Here is a 19,180-nt window from a genome sequence, read left to right on the forward strand (position 1 = left end):
GTCTAAACTTTCCCTCAAGCACTGCTTTAGTTACATCCCACAAGCTGACCCAGGGATTATTTAGAGGTATACTGCTTAATGTCACCAAAATAGTTCGGGATTTTGTATCTATCCTTTTGTCTCTGATTTTTTTTAAGCTTAATTCCACCATGATCAGAGAGTAAACGATTTCAATGTTTTAATATTTATTTATTTATTTTAAAGATTTATTTATTTATACAAGCACTGGGTACAGTCAGAAGCATGGGAGGGTGAGAGAATTCACCAGAGCCAGAGCGGGTAGCAGAGCAGGCAGAAGGACCGAAGTACACTGCTGAGGGGAGCAGCGGGCGGCAGGAGAGGTCTGCGTGCCATGTGGGACCCTCCACTGGTGGCCGGGGAGCAGCCGGGGATTGAACCAACACTGCAGATTGCGGGCAGCTTTGCAACCCAGCGCTCAACTGCTGCACCACCGGGGAGTTCCCAATGTTTTAGTATTTAATTGAGGCTTATTATTCAGCTTATGATCAATATGGCAAATGTCCCATATACCTTTTTTTAAAATGAGATTTTTTTTCACAGTGAATATAGCATTATATAACTATCAGGGCAAATTTATTAGTAATATATGCTATATTTTCACTTATTTTTTTGTCTACTTAGTTCTAGCACCTTTTGAGATATGTTAAAATGTTTTGACTATAGATTTGTTTCTCTTATTAGATTTGTCAATGTACAATGCTTGCCACACATAATTTGGAACTACACTATTGCTACATATAGATTTACACTTTTCTATGTTCCTATAGAATAACCACTTTGCCATCAGGAATGTTCATTTTTATCTAGAGTAATGCATCTTGCCTTAAATTCCATACAATCTGACACAAAGGTAGACACATCAGCTTTCTTCTGATTGCTGTTTGTATTTTCCATCTCGTTTCCACCTGTTTTTTTTTTTTTTTTGACTTATGTTAAAGTGTTTCACTTGCAAACATCACATAATTGGGCTCAATATTTTAACCCAGTCTGATACTGTTTGTACTCTACTTGGAGTCCTTGATCCTTTTATTTTGTGATTACTGATATACAAGTATTCCCCAGTTTTTGAAAGTTCACGTTACGCCACTTCACTTCCATGAGAGACCTACATCAGTTCGGTCATTCCTCAGTTAGAAGAAGATTGGTTTCAGGATATCCCCAGAACCCGTCAATATGGAGGGCTGACTGTATCTACTTTCAGTGACTGAAAGAAGACTAAAGGGGATTTTTGCTTTCACAACAAAGGTGAAAAATGAAAACAGTACTCAGCATTTGCTTTGCAGGGAGCCATTACAGAGGCAGCACCCCAGGTAGTGAGAACAGCACCGCCAAGCTTCCTCACTAGCTTGTGAAGTACCTGTCATGTCATTCCTGCTCACATTGGATATTGGTATTATTTTGGGTTTTGTGTGTTATTTTGGTATGATTTGGTAGCTTATTTTTCGGATCTGAGAACACTCAAACTTTTCCATATAAATTAATGGTAATTGCTTCTTTGCTTTATGCCATTTTGTCTTTAGAAAGGTTTCATAGGAATGCTGTATTTTCAGCTAGTGGGAGAAATTTGCATAGGGCTTATCATCTTACTATTTGTGTAATACTTCAGCCAGCTGTTTTATATTTCTTTTGTCCTCCTTTTTTGCCTCTTTTTTTTCATTAGTCAAATGTTTTTATTCCGTTTTCCTTTCATTATATATTCTTTGACTTTCCTTTTGGTGATTAGCCTAGAAATTGCAATATACATTTTTGAATTATAGACTAAGACTATAACCTAACACATTGCCCATGTGTATTCACAGGAAATTAATCTCATGTTAACTTTGTAGCTATGTTCCTCTGGAAACCTCATAATGTTAGAACATCAAGCATGTGAGCTTGAGACTCCATGTTTGCGACTCAGTCTGTATCTGATGGGGCGGGTGGTGGGGCGGAGTTGTGCGTCGGCTCTGAACCAAGTTGAGTCCGATATGGAGCCAATCAGTACACAGTAGTGCCTATGAGCCCCCAACCCCAGGCCTGGGAAGTGGGGAACATACATGGGAGTACTACTTTGCACCTGTCCACAAGGTCAAACAGGACTACATGGCAACCTGGATACAAACTGGCTGCAGAAACAACAGCAGCAGTGTGGAACACATCTGGGGCCTTGTGGAAAACTTCTTACAGAGGTTTCTAAGCACCAAGAGAACTCAGCTGCAATTTGGGCACTGTTCAAAAGTTTCTGAAAGTACATATTGATTCAACCCTTAAAATGGAGTATCATCAATATCATCTTCTGACTGTGATAATTAATGGCAATGTAAACTAAAACCTCCCGAAGGGGACAAGTGGGCTTTTGAAGAAATAGTAAAAGATAACGATGTGAGTGTTTTTAAAGTTGAAGCCAAGAAGATAGGAAGAGCCTGTTCTTTTGTGAATGGCAAATGCAAGAGGCACTTTTGCTTTGTCATCACTGCCATTTTTAAGGCAGTGGTTTCAAAGTGTTGCCCTCAGATCACCAGTATCACCTGGGAACTTACTAGAAATGTAAATTCACAAGCCCAACCCCAGACCTACTCAATCATGGTTCTCACCATGTGTCATGTCCCATTCTAGTAGTCTATGCCTGGGGGCTATCATAAAAGACACTGGTTCTTCTGTGGAACTTGATGCATCTGTCCCGGGACAGTTTCCACAATGAATCATTCCCTTGCACATGAACAGTCACTTGGCAGGAAAATGAGGGCTCACCCTGGAGGCACATGCCTGCTTCTGCTTGGCTTCCTGCATCTTTCTGAGGGAAGCTCATACCAGCTAGGCTGACTGCATGGGTGTGAAATGTCTAACTGGGCCAAAGAGTACCCACAGTGCTCAGTGCAGCTCCCCTGTATGTCGCTATATTAAGTGCAGAAGACACTACCATTATTATTTTGTATAAGCATACTCATATCTACTCTAACAGTTGCTCTTCCTGCTGCTCTTGATTCTTTCTTATATTTCTGAGATAGTTTTCCCTCTGCCTGAAAAAAATCCCTTTAGTGATTTTTAGGGCAAGTTTGTTGGTGACATATATCTTTCAGTTTTTAGTGTGTCCTATTACCAATGTATGAGAGTTCTGGTTGCTCCCTCACATCTCCAATATATGTCAATATCAATTTTTTTCATTTTAGTCCTTCTGGTTCTAATAATGCCTTGTTCATTGAAGTTTATTTTCCTGATAGAAATGGAGCTATGACAGTTTTCTTTATAAAATCTGTTTACATAGTATATTTTTCTATTGTACTTTTTATACTTCAATATCCTAATATTTGAAGTGTTTATAATAAGCAGCATATAGCTGGATTTAAAAAAAATCCATACTAAATACTTAAGCTATACATAATCTATTTGTACTTTACTGATATTCCTGAAAATATATTTACTATTCATACTTTATTTTTATGTGTCCTTACCTTTCTCGATTTTCTTTGGATTAATCAAATGTTTTACATTATCCCATTTTCTTCTATTAAATTACATTTTAAAACCATTTTTAGTAGTTAGCCTAGAGCTTAAAACCTGCATTCTTACTTATTACAATCCAATGCAAATGATTACTTTTACTACTTGGCTGATACCAATTAAATATTAGGACTTTTAAACTCCATCTATTTCGCTCCCATCATTTATGTTATTACCACGACTTTTAGTTATATAGAAAATTGAAGGTCCTCAGGGTACCACAGTTATTATTTTTGTGTAATTACTGTTCATTTATATTTTTCTTCCCAGTGTTCTTCATTCCCTCTTGTATGTCCATATTGCTATCTGGGATCATTTTTCTGAAGAATCCCTTTAGTTTTTCTTTCATGACAGACCTACTGGTGCCAAATTCTCTGTATTTTTGTTTGGACACAACTTCACCCGAATTTTTGAAGGTACAGACTTCGAGGCTTAAGTTTTCTTCTTTCAGCCTTAAAGATGTTATTACACTGGCTTCTGTTTCTACCTCTTCTGCTGAGAAGCTGTCAGTCTCATCACTGATCCTCTAAATTCTCAAAGTCGATAAGGGACCTTCCTGAAGAGACCTGTGGGTGCAGCTTCTGTTTGATGAAGTGGTTTATAATTTCAAAGTTTATAATTTTTTTTTTTTTAAGGAGTTGTGTCAGGGACACAGACAGGCAGAAAGCAGACTGAGTAAGTTATTTAGCTGCACATAGAGTATTTCTTATGGAAAAGAAAAGACAGCTCAGAGAGAAGAGCCAAGAACTGAGAAAAGAGATTAGGAAACCAACCACAGAGAACCAAAAAAGGCTCTAATCAAGGAATATTCTCTACCCTGGAATCGGGGGAACAGGCCTCACAGACCAGACAGAGCCAGACCTGCTATGAACAGGGACTGCTGTGCCCCTTCCGCACCCTCTTAAATGGATGCGATTCTCCTATCACTACGGCGCTGTCATTTTTATCCCTGGAAGTTGAGCTGACTCTCTAATCACTTAATACCTCTTCCGTAATATACAGTAAACATGTGGAGAGATTCTCAACCATAAAGTAATTAAATGTACACAAATGTCACACAGAGTTGAGCAGATGGACAGACTCAATGTGTTTCTCATCCAAAACATCATCCAAAACACCACAGAAGCACACCTGACTTACTTCATGCACCCTGGCTCTGCGGTTCACATGACCACCGCCTCTATTACACCCATAATGGAGTAAAGGAGAGAAAACTGCCTAGGTAAGTTTCACCACAGAGGGTGAGCAAAGCAGCCAAAAAAAAAAAAAAAAAAAAAAAAGGACTGGTTAAGAGATGGAAAAAGTAATGGAAGAGTGACTGAAACATTCTGTGTGGGGTTATTCCATGTTCGTCTCTAAGAAGAGTTTAGTCTCTAAGAGCTAGGTAACTAGCAGAAGGGGCGGGAGCCACGCAGCGGCAAATGATCTGGAGTGAGGGATAAGAAGGATGAGGCTTCCAGCTTTCCTGCAGGCGACTTACCTTTTCCAGAACTTTGGCAATCCGGGTGCCAATCTGTTCAAGTGACTGCTGTGGATACTGGTCTTTTCCAAGATTTTGTAATACCTGGTGTAGGGAGGAAGGTGGTAGATCAGAGGAGTGGAAATGAGGAGGGATCTAGATGATACTGCTGAGGTCATGCTGGGTACGACCACACCAGCAGATGGCTTCTCTGGGCCTCAGGCTGTGGCTCTGTTGGCAAGGTGTCTTGTGGAAGACACAGTGTAAGGCCATTTTACCACCTCCTCCATCCTCTTCCACTTAACAAAAATTATAGACATGCAAAACACATTCATTATAGCAACACTGGAAATCAGTGAGGAAAATAAAAACTATTTGCTATTTGTCCTGTCACCCAGACACAAGCACTGTTACTATCTTTATATCATTCAGATACTTCTCTATGCATAGAGAAGTATGCGTCATTTTTCCCACAGAGTCTGGGATCATAGTATTTACTGTCATCTGCATTTTCACATAATTTATGCCGAAAGTTTCTTCATGCCAATAAATGAATTTCTATTACATTTTTCTTAGTGGCTCCATTGTATATTATCTTATATCTCTACTTATATGTGCATATATATGCTTATATGCATGTATATCAGCCTTTAACGAAGCCTCTACTGTTGGGTACTGTGGCATGCTTCCCCGATTCCTCTAGGGACAGTCTTTGCTAGGTATATACTGAGCCTGCCCGCCTCCTTCTCCTTAAGAATGCCAATAGGACAATCAACTATCCCAAGTCTTTTTTTTTTTTTTTAAAGATCTATTTATGCATACATGAACTGGGGTACAGAGAGGTATGTGTCGGGGGTGAGAGGATTCACCAGAGACAGACTGGAGAACAAAATAGGAGGACTGACTGAAATACACTGCTGAAGGGAGCAGCGGGTGAGTCAGGAGAGGTCTGTAGCATCATGTGGGTTGCTCCCTGCCTGGGGATCGAACTCGTGCTGCAGTGGCTGTGGATAGCTTCATAGGTTGTGTCTTAACCCCTGTGCCACCAGGGAGGCCCCCCCAAGTCTTTTTTAAAAGAACCTCTGTCTGAAGGCAAACAGAAAGTTCTCCATCTTGAAGAATGAATCAGAATGAAAATTTACTGGTAATTAAAAAAAAAAAAAGCATGAGCTCTGTCCCAGGACTTGAAAGAAATTAGGCTTGGCCTGAGGTCACCTAGATGACAATGAGCCAAACAAAAGCAAAAAAAAAAAATTCCCTGGCTACTTGGGCTTTCTGCTGTCAGGTGCAACCTAACTATGCGGTTAAAAACCATAGAGAGGCTGAATAAAGTGGGGTACTCACCTCTGTTAACTGACTTTCACCCGTGTAATGCAGGCTGGCTCGGTGGGACACCCCATGCAGGTGGTCCAGGGTGTGCATGCTTGTGGGGAGGTTGCCATTGCAGAGAGGCTCCATTGCTGGCTGCTGTATCGGAGTGGCAAAATCTATGTGTTCTGTGATGCTGGAAAACAGAGATCCCACATTAGCCATGGAAAACTGGAGTGGGTGGAGAAGAGTGAGAGAGAGCGTGTGCATTTACAATCAGTTGATTGTAGTATCAATATATTACAAAGACGGTCTGGAACCTTAGAACCTCAGACTCGGAGACCTCAGATATTATGTAGTCTGATTCTCATTTTACAGGTGCAAGGACTCCAGGGCCTGGTAATTATTTTTGTCAAATGTAAGAAGAGAGGTCAACCCCATGTCAAAGTAGCAGTGATGGGATCTGAGTCCTGAACTTAGTAATTTTCCCTCCTTTCCACGCACCATGGTGTCTAGTTTGCCCACTGCTGCTGGTCACTTTTTCTCACTGGGGTAACTTTAAGCTGGCTGAGTTTTCTTCCAGGGCTTCTTTTTCCAGGGTATATATAGTAATAAATACTATCCCTTTATGCACAGAAGCACATGTGTCCTTATAGACAAAGTCATCTAAAGTTTAGACAGTAAATTGTACGTATTTTATCTGTGTATAAAATATAAGTAATTCCCTTCATGGCCCACTAATGGTCATTTTCCTGCTATATACAGGCAAAATGTTACTTATATACTGACATGACAAATTGGCATCACCTAACTTTATTCCTAGCTGTTAAAAAAAGCTTAACATATATTAGATGCCCATTCATCATTTACTCAGTGCCTATTACAGTCAGATACCGGCTCTAGAATAATTAACAAAACATACCTGGTCCCTGCTGTTATATTGGTCATAGTCTTGTGAGTGATTCAATTACTACTGAGGTGATAAGGTATAAAAGATAAACACACGGTATGACGTCAGTACCCCTGTAGGAGGGTTTATATTTCCTCTGTGCTGACGGAGGAGGGGGGTGGTGAGCGCAGGATTCTTTGAGGAAGAATTATGTTGAGACCAGAAGGAGGAGTACCAACACGAAGCAGGTAGGGAGAAGGGGGTGAGGACACCACCACTGGCAGACGAGACAGCACGTGTGGGCTCGACGGGAGGGTGGGCAGAGCTGAAGATGGAAAACAGGCAGGGGCAGATCAGGAAGGGCCACTATAAATATCAATAAGAAGTTACAAGAGTACTTGAAGAATTTTTTGACTTACATTTGAGGAAGAATTCTGAGTACCGTGGAGAGAATGAATTGAATAGAACAAGAGGTCCAACTCGGAGGCTACAGAGGAATCTAAGTGGAGATGATGGTGCTCTGGTTTAAGCAGGCAGCGTGGAGATGGAGAAAAGCAGATGGTTTTGAAAAATACTCAGAGGGTAAAGTGATAAGAATTGATAAGAGGCTGGAATAGGGGCAAGGAGAGCAGTGGTTAAGGATGACTCCCAGGATTCTGGTCTAAGCACTGCTGGAGCTACTTACTAAGAATAAGATATGGAAACAGACAAAACAAGTGTTTCTTTGGAAGGAGAGTGGGCAAGGAAATTATTTAGTTTTCCTGAGTCTGGGATGCTGAAAGAGATCTAGGCAGAGAGGTCAGATAGATAAGTGGACAGATGGGTTAAGGACCTTGAAGAAAGGTCTGGCTTGGAGTTGAGAATTAGGTTGTTGTCAACATGTCAGTGGGGATAGAACTTCTTGGGAGAAGATCAGTTTGACGAGGAGTGATTATAAAATAAGAAATCTTAGTGGTAAATCTTGGGGAACTCCAATACTTAAGTAAGACAGGGGCCAGCAAGAGAATTAGAGTTCAAGGAGCAGAAAGCAGTTATCAGAGAGACAACGCTGCTTGGCTTGTATTTTGGTAGCTCTAAATCCAGATTTGCTTTGGCTCCTTTTCAAGCATACAATGTCAGTGAGAGACCACAAGCTTTGTGCTTCTGTAGAGAGCATTCCAGTTTTTAAGTTAAGTAAGTTATACAAGACCTCTGGACAGCTTCAAAGGGTGGGGGAAGTCATGAAGAAGTGGGGTGTATTCACTGTTTCAGTGCACTGGGTTGAGTCTCTCTGCGGGCTAAAGCCAGTGGTGGTCATCCTCTGAACCCCCAAACCCTAGAAAGGAAGCGTCTCCTAGTGGCTGCTGACCAAGAAGGGCCTCTCTGAAGTCAGCTGAGGTCCCGTGGATTCCCCGGCACACAAGTGTCATGAGAGGTTTAAGATACTCACTCAATGTTTTTTGAAGAAACTGCAAGCCAGGTACTCACGATGGCTGTCAGTTCTACCCAGCGGAGTTTGACGCACTCATCTGGGCTGGGCCATCCCAGACTCTGGTAGTCACGCTTTTTTCCTGGAAGCAAAGTATGTCATCTATCAGCACAACGGCAAAGGAACAGAATCCCCAGTGCCTTATGCCCTGGGGATGACTTCACCCACATTTGTGTCTGCAGGTGCCAGTCATACTTCTAGACTTTAGAATGTCTACCATCTAGAGAACTAATTAAAGCCTTGTCATTCACAGCAATTTTACTCAAAATCACCTTTGAGTAAAGCCATGCTCTCCAAGATAGATGGTGAAGTAAAAATAAATGAGTTCTTCAATGGATTTAAGGCAGATCAATGCGAGATAAGATTTAAGACATTCTTCATTGTTAATACTCATACCAAACTTAATTTTTACCCTTCTACATTTTGACTTTATAAAGACAACTCTAACTTAGGGAGCAGAAATATCTATCGCCAAGGCAGGTTTCTCCAGCACTCCTCATGCTGCGGGCTGGATGAGACTTTGTTGTGGGCTCTGTCCTGAGCAGCGCCCCTGGCCTCCACCTGTTCCTCGTCAGTAGGACCTTCCTCCAGATGTGACAACCAAAAAATGTCTCCAGATATTACCAAACATTGCCGGGGACGGCAAAATCATCCCCGGTAGAGAACCACTGCTGTAAAGAGAAGCGGCAGGATGGGGAATAACAATGATAATGAAAGGTTTCCATTTATTTTACGAGCTCTCACTTTGTGTTCTGGGGCTAAGTGATTCACAATCTATAATCTCATGAGGCAGGTTTTATTATTTTTAAAAATTTTTTAAAAGGACATTATTTATTTATGCATACAAGAACTCGGTGGGTGGTGAGAGGATTCACCAGAGACAGAGCAGGGAACAGAACAGGCAGAATGACCGAAATACACTGCTGAGGGGAGCAGCGGGCGAGACAGAAGAGGTCTGATGCATCATGTGGGACTCTTGCCAGCTGGCGGGATCAAACCCGCGCTGCAGAGGCTGTGAACAGCTTCACAGTGCTGCGCTCAACCCGGGAGGCCCATCACCAGGCTATTTAAAGTTGGGTTTTTAAAGCTTTGTTTATTGATGTCATTTATAAGCACTCACTTTTATGTACAGATCCCCTTTCCAGTTCCCAAGAAAAGATCAGAACTAAGTCTTGAATGGGAAGAGCTCTCCTAAAGGAATTACAGTGGAATGGACAGGAAGGAAAACTGGTTCTGTATATTCTTTTCATACTGCAGGAATTTAACAACAGGAATTACAGGCAGGGGCTGAGATTTGATCTTGATAAAAAGAAGTTTGGAAGAGTCTCAAGTTAACCCTGTTTTAATTAACAACTTGAAGAACTACACCATAAATTTCACAATAAATCTCATTTTTATAATAAAAAATTCAATTGAAAAAGTTATTGAACATCTATTATGAGTCACTGAGGACTGTGTAAGATGCTGGGAAACAGAGAATTGGACCTGCTCTTGAGCTCACAGCAGAGAGCAAATAATTCCACCGGGAGTACCGAGGAAGAGATGGCACTTAAGCTTGAGCTTGAAGTTTAAGGTGGTTTTTTAGTGTTGTTGAGGCAGGGGGAACAGCATGTACAAAGGCACAGAAGCGAAGCATGGCTGGTTCAGAGCTACCTGGTGGCTAGCATGGACATTTTTACTATGGTCAGATCTCTACTACCTTTGGCACCTGTTGGATGATTTACTTAGAAGAAATGACAAGTAGGATTGTTGGTATATTTTTACATTTTCCTAATACATCCAGTCAAACTATCTCAACATTTGTTTCACTAACATTCTCTGTGTATTATACATGTAGAGACAATTTGATAAGCAAAGAAGGTATCTCACTGTTCATGCTTTGACGTGAGTGAGGCTGAACACTTTCTTGCATATTTAGTGCTCACTTGTGTACAGGATTCTGTGTGTGCATCTGGCAATGAGCCTATGAACATTGCACACATTTTATTGAAATGTTATTTTTATATTGATTTATAGGTGTTCTTTAAATGACTTTGATATCCTGAGTTTATCATGTATTCTGTAAATATATACAAATATTCTGCAAACATTACTTTGTTTTAGTCCTTTGCTTTTCTATTCGGTGATGTTTTCTGGTACCAGAATTATGATTTTTTTCCCTCTTTCGCTCTGATTTATAAGTCCTTCTGCACCTTAAAAGTATGTAGGAATCCATCTAAATCTTCTTTTATGATTGCATCATATTTACTATGCAGTCCATTGGAATTTTCATTTTTATGAAGATGTTTTACAGTTTGAACACCTTCCTCTGCCTGCAGAAGACAGACCTAATAGGGAAAGTGCCATTTCCTATAATCTGTTCACACATGCTCTCTTCCTTAAATAGTAAAATCACTTCATGCTTTTGACTCCAATCATGACAAAATGTCCTTTTTGAAGTCCTGATTATTGTCACAAGTCATGGTTCACTCTGGGATTAGCCAAGCTGATCCCCTTCTTTATATTTTATGCTGTGCCTTCTCTTTCAGCTTAGGTAAATGCTCACAGCAAATTAATAAGACACATTTTATGAATTTACCTTAAATTTTTTAAGTCTGAAGCAGTGGAAATATCCTTTTAAAAAGGAGATAATACTTTTTTTTTTTAATAGAGGCATGTTTTTATTTATTTATTTATTTTGTTTTGTTTGTTTGTTTATACATGCACTGGGTACAGTCAGAAGCGTGGGAGGGCGAGAGAATTCACCAGAGCCAGAGCGGGGAGCAGAGCAGGCAGAAGGACCAAAGTACACTGCTGAGGGGAGCAGCGGGCGGCAGGAGAGGTCTGCGCGCCTTGTGGGACCCTCCTCCGGTGGCCGGGGAGCAGCCGGGGATCGAACCGGCGCCGCAGAGGCCACGGGCAGCTTCGTAACCCAGCGCTCAACCGCTGGGCCACCGGGGAGGCCCCAGGAGATAATACTTTTTAAAAAGACACTCTGTTACTATTTAATTATGGCAAAAGAAAGTCCAGTGGACTCACAGCACTGGGTCTGAACCTGGAATCAAGAGACAGGCTTCAGTCACCTGTGAGCTCTGAAAAGCACACACCAGATTTTCAGGTAAATGTGCTTTTCCAAAGTATTTATGCACAACTTATGGAGACATCTGACACACAGAAATGTCACAGGAGAGTTAATGTTTATTGATCCCTGTGTGTCCTGTTTATTTAAAGCATTTTAGGGCCTCCCTGGTGGTGCAAGGGGTTAAGATGCAACCTTTGAAGCTATCCACAGCCACTGCAACAGGAATTTGATGCCCAGCCAGGGAGCTACCCACATGGTGCAACAGACCTCTCCTGACTCACCTGCTGCTCCCCTCAACAGTGTATTTCAGTCAATCTGTCTGTTCTGTTCCCCACTCTGTCTCTGGTGAATCCTCTCACACCCCACACCTTTGTCCTGTACTCCAGTTCTTGTATGCATAAATAAATAAATCTTTAAAAAAAAATAAAGCATTTTACATGTAGAAATTCACATAATCCTCATAACTACTCTGTAAAGTAAATGATAACTATCCCCATCTTGTAAATAAGCAAAATGAGGCACAGGGAAAAAAATGGCTGAACGGTGTTTGAACCCAGGGAGTGTGTCTCAAACCCACATTTTAACATGTGAAATTGGACTGTTGAGCTAAGAAACACTAGGATATTTAGGTTCAAGATGATCAGAAAATGATTCAAACAGCCTATGTTAGTAAAAAATATCAAGTAAATGTCAAGAAATTTTATACCAATCAATGGCGTCTTGCTCACTTGACCAAATTACCTTCTCATCTAATTTACTTCAAGTAACGAACACATCCTTTGTGAGAACAGATACCATGAAATCTGAAAGAAACTGGCATAGCGAACGTTCAACTTTACCTTGTGGCCCAGGAGATGCCACCTTTGGACCGGTGATCTCTAGGTTTGTTTGGTAGCGATGAACATTTTCTGCTTGATTTGATTCTACCTTTTTCCCAGGTGTTTTCTTATGATCTCCTTTGGGTTTCTTTACACGTTTGACCTGGAATGTGATCTGTGAAACAGAAACAGGTTAGGGATAAATAAGACCAATTATCCAATCTGTCAATGGCTGTGGGTATTGGTGGCTTTAGGAACAAGACTGCAAACTCTCACCCATTCTGTTGCTTCATCATCTTCGCTTCTGCAGTCTCCATAGCAAGAGCTTTTGGCCACTCCATCCTGGGGACCTTTCTTCAGAACCCGTATGCCCTGCAAGTCCAGACGCCGCCCTTTCATCTCTAGTGCTCCCCCAAAGCCTTCCAGAGGCCATGCCTGTTGAAATTCATCCACCAAAGCCAATATCTCTTCTGACATTTTTGTTTCATCTGAATTCTCCATCTCATCAGAACCATTGCTTTCCTCAACCACTGTACCTGAAATTCAAGGGCCGGCATGTTATTAAAAATTACATAGTACTCAGTCAAGTACTCGAGGGACTCCAACATTGTCTTTTTAGAAAAGTTTTGGTCCTGCTTAGAGGCTCTCCTATAGCCCATCTTCATTAAAAAATATAAAAATACAGCATTCTCAAAATTCATAATAAAATTATCATCTTCATCACCTGACAGCAGTTTGAGTATACCACTGGGGAACATGAGGACAGTTAAAAATGTATCTGATATATGCAGCTATCTTATATATGTAAATAGGTATATATTTTGTTTGGAAAACAAAACAAAACAAAACAATCCATCTAGACATAGAAAACACAGATGTCAAAGATGATGTTAATTATGATGTTATTTATGTAGTATGTGGGATTCTTATAATCAAATAGCGTGTGAAATATCATAGTTGCATATCGAGATCTTATAGTCCAATTGCTTTAACTGAATGATTTGTTAAATGGGAAGTTATCTTAATTTCACATGAAGACCTACATTTTTACTAATTGCTAATATAAGAAAATAGCAATATACTAATGTAATTTTTTTCTAAATGGTTATCAAGATATTTGTTACATAGCTCAAGTTCTTTATGTAAAGACTCATAGATTTCTCTCAGTACAATGAGGCAGTAAAAATTCTCTCTGGTGAAATCAATGTTCCCATTTGATACAAGGAAGGTTACGAAAACCCACAAATTCCCCTCTATGCTTAGATAAGTAGGAAATTTAGGGCAAAATTAGTCTGAGTTTCTTAATAGAATGTTTTCCTTTTTTAAATAAATGTTTTACTGCTTAACTTTTGCTATTTATTTTGAATTAATGGCTGAGTTATATTGTGTGTTCCATGAAAATCATCCCCAATTCTTTTTGAAAGTAGGCAGAATACAAAAACAAAAAACCAGAATGGAATATGAACTTCTATGATATGAACCCAGTGGGTAACCTGCTCACAAAATGCCAGTCTACGTTATCCTACTTATGCCAGACCAATAATTTCCAATTGGTAGTAACTGGCTTGCTCAGTGATTTCTAATATGGTATTAAGGAGGTCATGGTCAGGAATATCACATCCATACCAACAAGACCTACCATCATAGAGAGAAACCCATCTTAGAAATGCTTCTGAAGAAGCCTGGGATGTGGAAGATGGATAAAAACAACTTCAAGTTTCGAGTGCGACTCACTGAAGGTCTCATTGTCACTCTTAGCTCTGGTGGCATATCTCCTGTTCCACTTTCTACTCCTGAAAGTGGGACAGTCTATTGTTAAGCTAGGAGTACTACTAGAAAGCTCTATTATTCTTCCTTGAAAAAGTTACAGGGTTCTTCCATTTGTTAATGAGTAACTATAAAATGTATTACTGTCCTTTCAAGCAAGTTCCTTTTAGGTTTTCTGAACCAAACTGTTGGCTTCTATTGCTTAATAATTACTATTAGTAGAGTTCCAAGACAGGCATAAATTAAGATGGCTTGCAAAAGCTTTTTCTTTAGGATATTCAGATAGGAGTGGTGGTTATTTGCCTAAATTGTTCAGCCACTAGTATAAATGTAGGGTTGACAAAGAGTTCTAATTTTTAGTTTCTATCTTATTCCAAATGTCTAACATTGTGTCTGGCACAGAGCAAGTTCAAATAGCTGTAGAAAAAATAGGAACTCAAGAGTAATCTGGTTAGTGAGGTTCCCAAGGATCTGCTGTTCCTGCCTGTGTCTTGTCCTGCTAGTGATCCGAGATTTTTTAAACTCTAAAGTTACCTTGTCATGTATTAAGTTACTGTCACCCTAGCTGAATGGTAAACAACAGAGAGGCAGACGCTCTGCATGCCTTAGCATGGTGTCCAGCACGCTGTATGATTTATAAACTTTTCAACAGCTAACCCAAGAAAGCAGCTGGACATGGTTGCCGCAGAGACCCCAAATAGCAACTTAATTAGAAAAACTGCCTGGCATCTGACTTGTAGCAACAGATCTGTCTCTAGATATTCCTCATGTTAATTTAGCTTTCTCTCCTTCCTTCTCCTATGGCTACCATGGGATTCCTTGCCCTTGGTTCTGAGACGGGAAAGGATTTTTGATAGATTTGGTCATAACCAAGAATATGGGCTTAAAGAAAAGCGGCTTTTGCCAAAGGGAAACTGTAGGTAACTAATTCCCCAGTGTACAGTTAGACCAGCATACAGACGCTGTGTCTGAAAGTCTCATTTCCATTCAGTAACTGCATTTAGAAAACATTGGTGGTGTTCAGTTGCAAAGAGTTCTGCAAGCCCAGTTCCCAAAGTTTAATGCTTCCCTGTGACCTTACCGTATGGTGATATATGTCCTTATTAATAAGTTCTTAGAGAATGGGGCTTTTATTGATGGAAATCAACATTTACATTAAGAGACAATGGAACTTGCTGCAGACTCCCGTTGCCGGCAGCCATTAGACCTTTTCAAAGGGGCTTGGGGTGACACCATTCCTAAAGGGCAATACTAAACAAAGGAGAGGAAGGGGCAGGTCACAGGTGTGTGCTATGAGTTAGAAAAAAACAACCAATCTTTATGTATTTAAAGCCTACTATGTGCCTACCTCCAGGTCATAAGCTACATTATGTAGGTACAAAAAAGCATGTGAACCTAAGCAATGTGACGCTTAAGAATTGAATGTCAATTTACAATTAGGGGCCTTCCTGGTGGCGTAAGGGGTTAACTCTCAGCACTATGAAGCTATCGGCAGCCATTGCAGCATGAGTTCAATCCCTGGCCAGGGAGCTGACCCACATGGTGCAGCAGACCTCTCCTGTCTCACCCACTGCTCCCCTCAGCAGTGTATTTCAGTTGATCCCATTGTATTTCAGTTGATCCCAGTGTATTTCTGTATCCCACTCTGTCTCTGGTGAATCCTCTCATCCCCTATACCTCTGACCTGTACCCCAGTTCTTGTGTGCATTAATAAATAAATCTTTAAAAAATGTCAATTTATAGTCAATTTGGAGACACAAGACTCTATCTGTCAAACGATGAGAGAACATTTATGTTTTTTCTAGAGGAAAAAAAGCACTTGAGTGTACTCACAAAGTGCTTATGAAAGGAAGGCAGATGACCGGAGGCAGGATTTGAACAGAGGGCCAGCAAAATGAGACAAACAAAAGGGAAATGCGTACAGTATAGTTATGTTACATGCACACACATCTAGATACTCACATGTTGGTATCTACTTTTGCGAAAGACTGACTTTTACTCTGAGATCATCACTGTACTTTTTTGACATTTGACAAAGATGTCTTTGTTTTATAAAATAATGGTAAAAGCAGATGGTAGTTTCCTTTAAAAATGAACCTTACCAATGAAAAAACTAAGTTCTAATCTATCAATCCATCTAATCCCTATTTCTGAGAACCACAGGCCAAGGACACAGTACATGGGATGGGAAGACATGAGTATGGAATGAGCTTAGTTATGCCACCTGCTGAATATCTTAAGATTCTCTGATTCTCAATTTTCTCATCCATGAAATGGGTTTAGTAATAATATCTATTTCATAATGTTATTATGTAATTCATAATATTTTATAAATTGTAAAGCATCACAAAAAATAGAGCTTATCATAATAGCTTATGGTTACTGGAGAGGTTTAACTATTTGTATTTAAATTTTTTCCAAAAATAATTTTTGAAAATTCCTATGGTCTATGCTTGACTCTTTATAACTCACTATTTGCACTTAACAATGGAGCTTTTCTGACCCTGAGAACCACATTGTAGGAAGCCTGCTGGTAGGAATTTGGACTTGCTATCAGTATCCAGGAGAATAAGGTACTCCCAGAATACAGACAGTAGGTAAAGAGAATGTGGTACCTGAGAGTAAAACTAATAAGAACAATTATTATACTTTGGGTTAATCAGCAGTCTGCAGAGGAACCCACTCTAAGGTAGTCTGCATGGCCTTGAAGGGCCTGGGCGACACCTAGCCCCACACAAGGCAGCTGTGCTGTGGCCCCAGGATGCAGAGTGAATGGATCTGGGCCGGGGGGCGGGGGGAGACACACACGGTCCTGAAGAAACTGGAGAGTCGGGTTATAATCTGTCTCAGGTGTTGATGTATTCAAAACACAAGGAAAGAGGGGCAAGGTTTTGGTTGGGTTATATTCTGAAGTGTCCTAGAAAAAGACTAATTTGGTGATCACAAGCATTCTGGACACTATGGAGCTATACTGGAATACAGCAGCTTCCATAAACTGAAACAACCCTGACTATACTCAATTTCACTGGTATTGATTCTCATTTTATCAAGCAACCTCATGGTGTACATTTGGTTGGGTGGGAGTCTGATGGCTGATAAAGACATTGGGCTGACAGGCACCTGAGAGGAGTAGCACCATCATTTATGAACAAATTGGCCATCCTGTCTGAGAATCAATCTCTTGAGTTAATAAGTGGGAATGAGTCTTTTTTAAAAATCCAATAATTTCTGGCAGAAATGATGAAACTAATTTTCTAAACCTGCAAAGGTAAAGGTCACAACTCCCCTTTGAGGTCTACTTTGCTTCTCTTACACATCATTTTTTTATATACAAAGCCACTTAGAAGGAAACATAAGATCCTATAATTGCTAAGTATGTTAATCGAACCCACACAGGAAGGCAAATGCCATGTTTCATTACTTTAACAAATATTTACTGTACAGAGGAACAGAAAGTGATATAGGTCATGGTGCATAAGCAGCTCATCATCTGAAGGGAGACAAAGATACACAAGCAATTAATACTGTATGAAATATGCCTTGATAAAAAGTAGGAACAAGACATCATATGAAGCAATTCAATGCTTGGAGACCTTTATGAATGCTTCACAGAGGAGGTGACATTTGAGCTGGCTCTTGGAGATGTATAGGAGTTACCCACAGAAAGCTAAGAGGAAGCATGGGCCATTCCCAGGTTGGTCAAAGACACAGAGACTCAAAACAGTGTGGCATGCAAGGGAAATGTAAAAAGGTTGTACTTCCGCTGCGTAGGGTACTAGTAGTAGGTGGTAGAGGTGGAGAAAAACCAAGGGATGAACTGCTTCATCTCCCACACTATGACATACAAGTAACAGAGAACTACTGACAATTTTAAACATAAGCCACTTACCTGATCAGATGTGATTTTATTTTTTAAAAGATTTATTTATTTAAATATCCTTTTTTTAAAAAAAAGATTTATTTATTTATTTATACAAGCACTGGGTACAGTCAGAAAAGCGGGAGGGTGAGAGAATTCACCAGAGCCAGAGCGGGGAGCAGAACAGGCAGATTGACGAAGTACACTGCTGAGGGGAGCAGCAGGCGACAGGAGAGGTCTGCACGCCATGTGGGACCCTCACCCTGTGGCCGGGGATCGAACCAGCGCTGCAGAGGCTGTGGGCAGCTTCGCAACCCAGCGCTCAACTGCTGCACCACCGGGGAGGCCCTATTTATTTATTTATACAAGAATCGGGGTACAGGCCAGATGCCGGGAGGGTGAGAGGATTCACCAGAGACAGAGCGGGGAACAGAACAGGCAGATTGACGAAATACACTGCTGAGGGGAGCAGCGGGCGAGACAGGAGAGGTCTGCCGTGCCAAGTGGGACCCTCGCTGGCCGGCCGGGATTGAACTGGCACTGCAGAGGATGCGGGCAGCTTCACAGCGCTGCGGTCAACTGCCTGTGCCACCAGGGGAGGCCCTAGAAACAACTCTTTGGACACACAAGAAATTGGTAATGGGGGCTGTACCAATTACAGATCTCTCTCTCATTCTCTTTTACAAGTACTCTGCATAATACACAGACTGAAGTAGGAGGCTAGATATGGTGAACTCAGTTATGAGTTTATTGTAATGGCCCAGACAGAAATGAAGAAAGTCTGAATTCAAGCAGTGGGAGACGCATTAGCAAGAGATTATAGATTCAACAGGTCTTAGGACTGGCTGGCTATTGTAGTGACTGAGGAGTTGTGATGCCATAAACAGTGTAGGAATATAGGAGTTAGAAGCAGTTCAGGAAATGGCAAAATTTGGTATGTTAAATTTGAAATGGCTTGTTGAATATCCTGATAAAGAGACCATTAAAAAAAGTGGAAGTAAGATCTGGAGTTGTAGAGAATGTCTTAGCTGAAAGCAGAGATTTGGAGGT

General features: G+C 40.7%; 1 protein-coding gene across 2 annotated transcripts in view; it reads right to left on the reverse strand.

Annotated features, from left to right (window-relative positions):
- TTC17 (tetratricopeptide repeat domain 17) overlaps positions 1-19,180 on the reverse strand; it is an 89,114-nt gene that overhangs the window by 10,931 nt on the left and 59,003 nt on the right. For both annotated transcript variants that reach the window (XM_037522433.2, XM_037522432.2), the window contains 5 exons: positions 12,781-13,040; positions 12,526-12,679; positions 8,587-8,707; positions 6,305-6,464; positions 4,982-5,065 (listed from right to left, as the gene is read on the reverse strand). In XM_037522433.2, coding sequence (XP_037378330.1) covers positions 4,982-5,065; positions 6,305-6,464; positions 8,587-8,707; positions 12,526-12,679; positions 12,781-13,040 — 779 coding nt within the window. The remainder of the gene's footprint in view (positions 1-4,981; positions 5,066-6,304; positions 6,465-8,586; positions 8,708-12,525; positions 12,680-12,780; positions 13,041-19,180) is intronic.

The sequence above is a fragment of the Talpa occidentalis genome, unplaced genomic scaffold (genome assembly GCF_014898055.3).
Source record: "Talpa occidentalis isolate TD23 unplaced genomic scaffold, MPIMG_talOcc4v2.1 talOcc4.3, whole genome shotgun sequence".
NCBI classification, from domain to species: domain Eukaryota; kingdom Metazoa; phylum Chordata; class Mammalia; order Eulipotyphla; family Talpidae; genus Talpa; species Talpa occidentalis.